A 10442-nucleotide genomic window follows, 5' to 3' on the forward strand; every position below is an offset into this window, starting at 1 on the left:
TTAAACTGTGGGGAGAATACAGGGAGCTCAGGAGCAAACTCTGAAGGAACCCCTGGGCCTGGGTCTTCTCCGAAAACCCCCGTTCTCTCCTCCAGGGAAAGTTCACAGTTCCTCACAGCGATCTGCTATCTTGAGCGTCAGTTTCTGGCCGAAACTGGGGGCTCCTGACTGAACTCCCTCCCACCTAGAAAACCTTCTGTTTTCTAGGCTTGGGGCAGCAGGGACTGGGACCCCACTCAGACCTCTCTGGGGCAAATGTTTTGGTTCTCACAACAGCCCTAGTGAAATCAATCCTAGATACTCCCATTTGGTCCCACCAAGGCCATTTAATTTCTCTGTAAAGGGTAAGATGACACAAAAGAGCCAACTATGGAAACGGTGAGGTGGGAGTCTGAACCGATTTAGCTGTTCTCCGGGCGCACAGGGTGTTGACGGTGGTTTTCATCTGCCACCTGCCTCCTTGAGACCCAGCTGGCCTGAGTGTGCACGAAATGGGACCTTCTCCTTGGGTCCACCAGGCTGGGAGGCACCCCTAGGTACCCGGCTCCTCATCACAGCGGCAGCCCTCTCGGTTCCACATCTGGTTCTCCTGACGAAGCCGCTGGTTTTCGGTCCGGAGCCTCTGGACCTCGGCAGCCAGCTCCTCCACCTGGCGGCAGGACTGCTGGCCGGTGCACGCCTGCAGCTGCTGCAGCCTCCTAGTCTCCTCCTCCGCCTGCGACAGCCGCTTCTCCAGCTCCAGGTAGTCTCGCACCAGCTCCTGCTTGCTGCGGCCCTGCAGGCTCTCGGTGTGGAAGCGTTCGTAAGTCTCAGAGAAGTCCTTCCGCTGGAACTCACCGTGCGCTCGGCCCCGCCCATCACTGTCCCCGGCCTCACTCTCCCCACTGGAACCTGGGTGGGAGATCCCATGGGGCACATCCAAGTTGGGCTCCTCCGGGTCTCTGTCATTCATCAGGAACTGGGTGGTGTTGTAGGGGGCCACGGGCTGGCCTTTGGCGAACATCTCTTCGCGGACCCGGGAGGCCCTCTGGCTCTGCCTCTCATCCCGCTGTTGTTTCTCAGCCCAGCTCAGCTCCAGGTAGGGTCGCCAGTGCCTTTTGCGCTTCGATGGCCGCCGACGGTGTTTCTTCCGGGCCAGCACAGCCTCCGCTGAGCAGCCCCCTGGGCTCTGGGTCCGGGGACTCCTACTGTTCCAGCCCAGGCCACCGACAGCCCCAGCAAGATCTTCATCCTCTGAGTGGCTCTCCATCCGCGGTGTCAGGGGCAGGGAACCACCAGAGTCATGACGCTCAGGGGGTGTTTGGGGGCTCCCCGGGGCACCAGAGGTCTAAAGAGAGGGAGGAGGAAGAAGGATGGATCAGACAGCCTGTCCTTGGAGGTGGAACCTTTCCCTCTCTACCTAGCCTGAAGCCTACCTTCCTACACTCAGCTAACTTGGTCACTCTCAGCCCCTCAACCTTTTGCAACCATTTGTTTACAAAGAGACCTGTCTACTGTCTGTCCCCCAACCTTCCCCAAGTAAACTCATGGTGAGAGCAGGAATTTTGCCTGTGTGTTTCACTCTGTAATTTCAATGCCTAGAATAATACCTGGCACTGAGTAGGAGTTCCATAAATACTGTCCAAATGAGTAAAGTAGGAGAAGAAAACTGGGATAGAAGATGGATCTTGATGCATTTGCTTGATCAGAAGCCCAAATGGCACCGGCTCTTCCCTCTTCCCAGAAAACCTGACTTTCAAACACCACTGGCTTCATGGGCAGGTGACCTGTGAAGTCCCACAGAGGCCCCACACCTGGCTTCATGCTGTCCTTGTCTTAAACATGTTATTCAAAAAAAAAAACCTTATTTTATTTCATTTTTTGAGATGGAGTCTCGCTCTGTCACCCAGGCTGGAGTGCAGTGGTGCAATCTCGGCTCACTGTAACCTCTGCCTCCGGAATTCTCCAGCCTCAGCCTCCCGCGTAGCTGGGATCACAGGCACGTGCCACCACGCCTGGCTAATTTTTTGTATTTTTAGTAGAGACAGGGTTTCACCATGTTGGCCAGCCTAGTCTCAAACTCCTGACCTCAGGTGATCCACCTGCCTCAGCCTCCCAAAGTGCTGAGATTACAGGTGTGAGCCACCGCGCAAGGCCTAAAATAAGTTTTTTAGGCTCAGCATGGTGGCTCAGGCCTGTAATCCCAGCACTTTGGGAGGCCGAGGTGGGCGGATCACCTGAGGTCAGGAGTTCGAGACTAGGATGGCCAACATGGTGAAACCCTATGTCTACGAAAAATACAAAAATAAGCCGGGCGTGGTGGCACGTGCCTGTGATCCCAGCTATGCAGGAGGCTGAGACTGGAGAATGTGGGCGGCGGAAGTTGCAGTGAGCCAAGATTACACCACTGCACTCCAGCCTGGGTGACAGAGCGAGACTCCATCTCAAAAACAAACAAACAGGCCGGGCGAGGTGGCTCACACCTGTAATCCCAGCACTTTGGGAGGCCAAGATGGGTGAATCACGAGGTCAGGAGATCGAGACTATCCTAGTTAATGTGGTGAAACCCCATCTCTACTAAAAATACAAAAAAATTAGCCGGGTGTGATGGCGGGCGCCTGTAGTCCCAGTTAGTCGGGACGCGGAGCTTGCAGTGAGCTGAGATCGCGCCACTGCACTTCAGCCTGGGCGACAGAGTGAGACTCCACCTCGAAACAAACAAACAAAAAAGACTCTTATTTTTAGAGACAGGGTCTTACTCTGTTGCCCAGGCAAGAATGCAGTGAGGTGCAATAATAACTCCCTGCAGCCTCAAACTCCTGGACTCAAGCAATCCTCTTGCCTTAGCCTCTCAAGTAACTGGATCTACAGGCATGCGCCACCACACCTGGCCACTGTCTTTAACTTTTTAATAATTTTTGAATAAGGAGCCCTTTTGCACTGGGCCCCACAAATTATGCAGCTGATCCTGCTTCCAGCTATTTGCATGGCTTTTTTTTCATTTTTTTTTTTGTGTGTGTGTGAGAGTCTTGCTCTGTTGCCCAGGCTGGAGTGCAGTGTTCCCATCTCAGCTCACTGCAACCTCCGCCTCCCGGGTTCAAGCGATTCTCCTGCCTCAGCCTCCTGAGTAGCTGGGACTACAGGCGTGTACCACCATGCCAGGCTAATTTTAGTATTTTTAGTACAGATGGGTACTAAAAATGGTTTCACCATGTTGGCCAGGCTGGTGTGGAACTCCTGACCTCAAGTAATCTGCCCACCTTGGCCTCCCAAAGTGCTGGGATTATAGGCATGAGCCACTGCACCTGGGCTTTTTTTTTTTTTTTTTTGAGACAGAGTCTTGCTCTGTCACCCAGGCTGGAGTGCAGTGGCCCGACCTCGGCTCATTGCAACCTCCACCTCCCAGGTTCAAGCGATTCTCCTGCCTCAGCCTCCAGAGTAGCTGGGATCACAGGTGCCCACTACCATGCCCAGCTAATTTTTTGTATTTTTAGTAGAGATGGGGTTTCACCATGTTGGCCAGGCTGGTCTCAAACTCCTGACATCAAGTGATCCACCCGCCTCGGCCTCCCAAAGTACTGGGATTACAGGCATGAGCCACCACTGCCAGCTACCTTTTTTCATCTTTTAGAGCTTAGTTCCAATGTCACTTCCTTAGGGAGCCCCTCCTTGACCACCCTACCTAAAGTAGACTCCCCCATCTCGCCTCCCTAGTGATTCTATCACGTCACACAGTTAGCACATAGCATTTAGCATATGGCCATTTAACATCTGTCTTCCTCATGTGAGAACGCATCTCGTCTGTCTGTCCAAGTCACCACTGTATTCCTATGCACAGCACAAGGGCAGTGCTCAGTAAGTATCTGTTAAGTGGACTAAAGATTATAGGATAGGGAGATCCAAAAGATATTGGGAAATAAGACTTACGGCCGGGTATAGTGGCTCACGCTGGTAATCCTAGCACTTTGGGAGGCCAAGGAGGGTGGATTGCTCAAGCCCAGGAGTTCAAGACCAGCCTGGGCAACATGGCGAAACCCCATCTCTACCAAAAATTATAAAAAATTAGCCAGGCATGGTGGTTAGCACCTGTAATCCCAGCTACTTGGGAGGCTGAAGTGGGAGGATCACTTGAGTCCAGAAGGTTGAGGCTGCAGTGAGCTGTGATCGCGCCACTGCGCTCCAGCCTGAGTGACAGAGCTGGAGTCTCAAAAAAAAAAAAAAAAAGACTCCCCTTCTCTATCCTTCTGGCATAAAGAAGATGCAGCGGGCCGGGCGTGGTGGCTCATGCCTGTAATCCCAGCACTTTGGGAGGCCAAGGCAGGTAGATCACCTGAGTTCAGGAGTTTGAGACCAGCCTGACCAACATGGCCAAACCCCGTCTCTACTAAAAATACAAAAAAATTGGCCGGGCGTGGTGGCACGCACCTGTAATCCCAGCTACTTGGGAGGCTGAGGTAGGAGAATCGCTTGAACCTGGGAGGCGGAGGTTGCAGTGAGGCGAGATCACGCCACTGCACTCCAGCCTGGGCAACAGAGTAAGACTCTGGCTCAAAAAATAAAATAAAATAATTAAATTAAATTAAATTAAAAAATAAAATAAAATAAAATGATGGAACATATTTATTCCAGGCAGAAGTTGGTAGGTGGTATCACTCTCCAATATGAATGGCAGGAAAGAGATCCTTTCCAAAGAGAGGGAGGGTCAGCCTCCAGTCTGCAGTGAGAGAGTTCCAGAACTTATCTAAGAGGTATAAAGGCTGTCAAGAGAGTGTATGTTCAGGGCATCTGTTTATCTCTGTTGTGGGAAGGGTGGGAGTACTGGGTGTGGGAGATGGGAAATGAATTGCTCTAAGTTTGTGGTTTGGGCAATTTCTAATAATAACCACTACCACTGGTATGTTGTTGAATAATATGCAACGCAGTTCAGAGACATGTGAGCATGGTCCATGCACACAGGGTGTGTACTGAGGAATGTGGTGTATGCGCGGCCCTTAAGAGCCAGGCATATGTCGTGTGTTTTGCAGACCCTGAAGAGAATTTCAGGGAAAAGGAGGTATGTCAGGGTGTGTATGTGTGTGGGGTGTGTATGTATGTGGAGTTTGTCGTGTTACTTCACCTGCAGGGAGATCACAAAATAAAAGCAATAGCCCTTGTCTCCACCAGTGGCTTGGGCCAAATGAGACAGAGCTGTTGCCCCAGCTGGGACAGGCAAGGCCACTGGGATGCCAAGGCATGGTGGCTTGTTGGTGTACACAATCAGTCACATGCTCCCAGCCCTCAGTAGAAGTGCCCTATTGATCCTCCACCCTCACCCAAGCAAGCCCAGCCCCCTAGCCCTACTTGCTGCCTCCCTCCTGAAGACTTGGCCCTCTACCACCATGACCACTACTGTAGATAAGCTGTGTGACCTGGCTGAACATTGTAGCCCTGACACGTCATGAATTCCGAATTCAGTCAATCCAGAAAACACGGAATGGGCTAGGCATGGTGGGTCAGAAGCTCTCTGACCCCTGTCCTAAGCCCCCTGCTCATCTATAGGGAGTTGTGGACTAAGGAAGAATGGGTAAGGGCAGGTACTGAGAGAACATGGGCCGAACAAGCATGGGTTCCTGTTGCCAGGTTGGGAAGTGCCATCCTCTGAGGGCCTGATATGATCTTTCTCTCTCCTCTTTCGTGGGTTATATCCTACCCCCACCTCCATTACAAATTATTATTATTTTTGAGAAAGTCTGACTTTGTCACCCAGGCTGGAGTGCAGTGGCGTGATCTCAGCTCAGTGCAACCTCTGCCTCCTGGGTTCAAGTGATTATCATGCCTCAGCCTCCCAAGCAGCTGGGATTACAGGCATGCACCACCACGCCGGGCTAATTTCAGGTTTTTTTATTTTTTTGGTTTTTTTTTGAGACGGAGTCTCACTCTGTTGCCCAGGCTGGAGTGCAGGGGCGTGATCTCAGTTCACTGCAAACTCTGCCTCCCAGTTTCAAGCGATTCTCCTGCCTCAGCCTCCCAACTAGCTGGGATTATAGAAATGTGCCACCACGCCTGGCTAATTTTGTATTTTTAGTAGAGATGGGGTTTCTCCATGTTGGTCAGGCTGGTCTCGAACTCGTGACCTCAGGTGATCCACCCACCTCGGCCTCCCAAAGTGCTGGGATTACAGGCGTGAGTCACTGCACCCGGCTTCCAGCATTTTTTTTTTTTTTTTTTTTTTTGAGAGAGTTTTGTTCTTGTTGCCCAAGCTGGAGTGCAATGGCACAATCTCAGCTCACTGCAACTTCTGCCTCATGGGTTCAAGTGATTCTCCTGCTTCAGCCTCCTGAGTCGCTGGGATTACAGCCGCCTGTCATTACGCCCATCTAATTTTTGTATTTTTAGTAGAGACAGCGTTTCACCATGTTGGCCAGGCTGGTCTTGAACTCTTGACCTCAGGTGATCCACCCACCTCAGCCTCCAAAAGTGCTAGGATTACAGGCGTGAGCCACTGCGCCTGGCCTGTTTTTGTTTTTGTTTCTTTTTTGAGATGGAGTGTCACTCTGTCACCCAGGCTAAAGTGCAGTGGTGTGATCTCAGCTCACTGCAACCTCTGCATCCTGGGTTCAAGTGATTCTGGTGCATCAGCCTCCTGAGTAGCTGGTATTACAGGCATGTGCCACCATGCCCAGCTAATTTTTGTATTTTTAGTAGAGATGAGGTTTCACCATGTTGGCCAGGCTGGTCTTGAACTTCTGGTCTCAAGTGAATTGCCTGCCTGGGTCCATCCCAAATTATGAACCAAAAACTCTTCTTCCTGCTTCAGACTTGGTTCTTAGCCTGGACAAAATGTAAACATTCAACCCAGTCCCTCCATGCCCTCTTTGGACTCGAGGTCAAGGCAATGTTCTGTTGTCAGAAGGCCCTAAGTTTAAACCCTGGGTCTGTTGCTTGTAGACAGCATGATTCTGGAACAGGTATTTCAGGTCTCAGAACCTTAGCTTCTGGGAATTGGAAATAATTCCTACCTGAAAGGGTTACTAGGAATTTTTTTTTTTTTTTTTTTTTTTTTTTTTTTTTTTTTTGAGACCGAGTCTCGCTCTGACGCCCAGGCTGGAGTGCAATTGCGAGATCTTGGCTCACTGCAACCTCTGACCCCTGGGTTCAAGCGATTCTCCTGCCTCAACCTCCCAAGTAGCTGGGATCACAGGCATGCGCCACCACTATGCCAGGCTAATTTTGCATTTTCAGTATAGCCAGGGTTTTGCCATGTTGGTCAGGCTGGTCTTGAACTCCTGACCTCAGGTGATCCACCCACCTAGGCCTCCCAAAGTGCTGGGATTACAGGTGTGAGCCACCGCACCCGGCCAGTTACTAAGATTTCATAAGCTAGCATAGACTGGGATTCCGGCCTATTGCCTAGTGCATAGTACGGATTCGTCAAAATACTGGTTTTCCAAATCTACCAACACATCTGGGACAAGAAGTTTGGATCTCAGCTGTGGGACCCATGCTCGTGGTGCTCGGGTAGGCAGGAGGGCAGGGACTTACCTTGGCCTCCTCCAGGGCCACTGGTGACTCTGCATTACAGGCGGTCTGGTTCGGAGTGGCCATCATCTTCCGTTCCAAATCTTTCAGCAGACGCCTGGAACTAGTGACACCTGCTTTGAACAACAACAGAAACCTAAATCCTGAAGGAACGTTCTCAGGAATACTCTGGCTGCTCAGAATTGTTTGCCCAGGCAGTGGCAGCCATTTTGTACCTCAGCCCTTCATACCCTTATTCTCAAATGCAGGCCCCGAAGGCTGCCTCCACCGCTGGTTTTCACACCTCCAGCCAGCAAGGGGCCAAATGGGATTCAGGGGCCGTCTTCTCTGTCCTGCTCCTCGGGTCCCTCACCAGGACTCATGTCCTGTACTGTCCTCCTGGAAGTCACCAAGGCCCAGGTTGGCAGCCAGGAAGCCAGGTGTAAGTTTTGTTTCCCCAACCACCAAAGGGGCAAAGGAGGACTGCCTGGGGAGGCTGGGAGTGCAGCGGGGCTGCTGCTGCCACGGGAGAACATGGAGCAAGCTCACGAGTCCTTCCCCACTGTCTCCAGTGGCCCCAATCTTGATGCAGCCCTGCACCCCCAACCTTCTCCCCAAGCTGGGCTCCAAAGGCCAGAAGCACAGCTGGAACCTGGGCCAGCCTAGTACTGAGGACTTTTCCTCTAAGGTCCTGGCCTGCCTCCCTCCTTCCTCTCAGAAAGGGAAACAGGAGAAAGGGGAAAGAGGTCTTTGCACTACATGCAGCTGGGAGGGAAACCCAACTAGGATAAGGATGGATTTCTTGGAAGAGGGGAGATAGTCATGGAAAGAGGTTTTGCAAAGGTGGAACTGACCTATTTGCTGTCAAGGGCTATGCACACCACTACACCTGTGTGCCTTTCTGTGCGACTGCCTGTCGGTGCAATTCCCAACGCCTGAGCCCTACCTCTTGCTGCAGTTGCAGCAGCTCTGGTCAAGCCGCTCAGGCCACTAAGATGGGGGGGAGGAGAGAGCCTGGACGCGCGGTGCCTGCTGGGGATTGTAGTTCTTCTAGCCTGAAAAGCGATCCAAGGGCCTGTAACGTCAACAGGCACACCCGAGACTCCAAAACCCATCTACCCTTGCGCGGGGGCAGACCGCGCGCGCGCGCGCGCGCGCGCATCGCTGCCTTCTTTGATTGGTCAAGCCTTCTGCCAATATTCTCGCTTTTTTGGCAACGATTAGCTGTGAGGAGGCACAACTGGACCCGCCTTCTCCGAACTCAATCAAAAGAGTTCATTGATGGCGTTAATCTTTACGGGGCAGAAAATAGATCCGGCTAAGATGGGCGGGGCAGTAGGCGCGGAGGGATCCTTGGCCTTTGAGGAAGGCGACGAGAAGCTCGGCGGCCATCGCCGCCATTTTGGGCTGGGAGGAGGCAGCGGAGGGACTCGCTGCGCAGTGAGAGCACCCCGTGGGGGGTGGTCCGGGCGCGGGGAGAGGCCGGGCCGAGTGGGCTGCCTGAAGTGGCGGCGCCGGGAGACGGCGGGAAGTGGGACCGGGGGCCAGGGAGGGTGAAGGTTGGAGTCTCCCAGGCCGAGCCCGGTCCTCAAACCGTCCCGGCAGCCCCGCAGCCTCGCCTCTCACAGAGTGCGGGGTTCTTCGGTAATTACCGCGTGTTTCCCGAGACCCCAGAAGGGGAGAGGCTGGTGAAACGGCTTCCCTCTGCCGTCCTTCCACAGGGGCGCGGATCCTGAGGCCGAGCTCTGCCAGCTTCCCTCCCCACCCCCATTCGGCCTGGGTATGGCGGCGAGGCCCCGCACAGAGGGACTCCCACTTCGACTGGAGAGGTGGGGGCGACGCCAGATTCCAGAGGCTGGCGCCGCGGGGGAGGGCGGAGGTCGCAGGTCTGGCCACAAGTCGGCGTGGCAGTCAGCTGGAGGCTCCGAGAGCGGAGATCCCAGTGCACCCACCTTACCTCGCTTACACCAAAGCGCCATCTCGCCGCCCGGGTTGCGAAAAACCACGGCCCTCTTAAACTACTGTAGCAACCACTAATTCCCCCTGGGAGCAGCTAGAGAGGGGCACGTGGAAACCTTCACGAGCTCGGTGCCTGAAGGTCTCTGAGGCTCTTGCCCTCAAGATCTCTCCCATTCAGCCCTGATTCTCCGGACAACCTGACCTAGCATGTCGCCAGCCTCTTGGTGAAACGCCTAAAATGTGCTGCCCCACTTCTCTTGAAAGTTTACACCGAAGGGATGAGGTTTTGCCCTTTACAGGGTTGGGGCACAAAGTCGGAGTCGCTGCGGCTCCGAAATAGAAATGGAGTTGCCCATTTCGTATGCTTCATCAACATCTGCTTGCATTTTGAAATCCTAGTCTTAACTTTTACAAAACTTTTAGAGAAATGGCTGCCCTCCTAGAGGGAAAAACGAACTACAGTAATTCCAATTCCAATGTAATCTTTGTAAGACTACAAAATCTTTCCAGTTTAAAGATTTTTCTTTTCCCACAGACTAAACAAAATCAGAGTATTTTGTGTTCTACTGGTGCATTGTTACTAGGTAACCTCAATTTTTTGAAATTGCAAGTAATTGAAGGATCGCTTTTGTAGATCCTAAATGCTACCAAAAAAGAAACCAGTTTTTATCTATTTCATATGTATAGCGTTTAAGAGATGAGGAGACCTGCTTTGAAAGAATAAACTCTTAACCTTACATTATAGCTGTAGCAGCTTCTTAAAGATTGAAGTTTGATGTGAAGTTCTTTTATTGAATTGCAGGTTAAACCATCTTACTTCCTACTGCTTGAAATCTAAATCCAGAGAGATTTGTGGCTCAAGGATATCTTCAAATAAAAGTTTTATTGCTAAAATGTCAGTTAAAATTATGCCTAGGTAGGTGCTGAAGTAGGAGAGGCTTTGACGTAGCAGGGTGACTGGCAGTGAATTTTGTGGGTACCTTGTGATGAATCTCATTATCAGTTAC

General features: G+C 52.1%; 1 protein-coding gene across 11 annotated transcripts; it reads right to left on the bottom strand.

The window, feature by feature from the left end:
• Window positions 1–301: 301 nt before the first annotated feature.
• HEXIM2 (HEXIM P-TEFb complex subunit 2) lies at window positions 302–10203 on the bottom strand. Of its 11 annotated transcripts, none has more exons than XM_003952983.5 (4): window positions 9434–10203; window positions 7728–7875; window positions 7501–7610; window positions 302–1327 (listed from the first exon to the last, which is right to left on the bottom strand). In XM_003952983.5, exons 3-4 carry the CDS (start codon window positions 7564–7566, stop codon window positions 533–535), a joined length of 861 nt encoding a protein of 286 aa, XP_003953032.1. In that variant the 5' UTR covers window positions 7567–7610; window positions 7728–7875; window positions 9434–10203; the 3' UTR covers window positions 302–532. The 11 variants fall into 11 exon arrangements, with proteins under 11 accessions (XP_003953032.1, XP_003953033.1, XP_063654526.1 ...); XM_003952984.5 differs by lacking the exon at window positions 9434–10203 and adding an exon at window positions 9129–9299; XM_063798456.1 differs by lacking the exon at window positions 9434–10203 and adding an exon at window positions 8423–9100.
• Between the last annotated feature and the right edge of the window lie 239 nt (window positions 10204–10442).

Source organism: Pan troglodytes, chromosome 19, assembly GCF_028858775.2.
Source record: "Pan troglodytes isolate AG18354 chromosome 19, NHGRI_mPanTro3-v2.0_pri, whole genome shotgun sequence".
Lineage (NCBI taxonomy): Eukaryota > Metazoa > Chordata > Mammalia > Primates > Hominidae > Pan > Pan troglodytes.

Coding starts and splice junctions, on each gene's coding strand:
- HEXIM2 (XM_009431971.4), bottom strand. CDS start 9,455: ATGGCGCTTTGGTGTAAGCGAG. Junction 7,614..9,433: donor GGCGCTTTGGTGTAAGCGAG/GTAAGGTGGGTG, acceptor TGTTGTTCAAAG/CAGGTGTCACTAGTTCCAGG. Junction 1,328..7,500: donor TGGCCCTGGAGGAGGCCAAG/GTAAGTCCCTGC, acceptor CCCTCTCTTTAG/ACCTCTGGTGCCCCGGGGAG.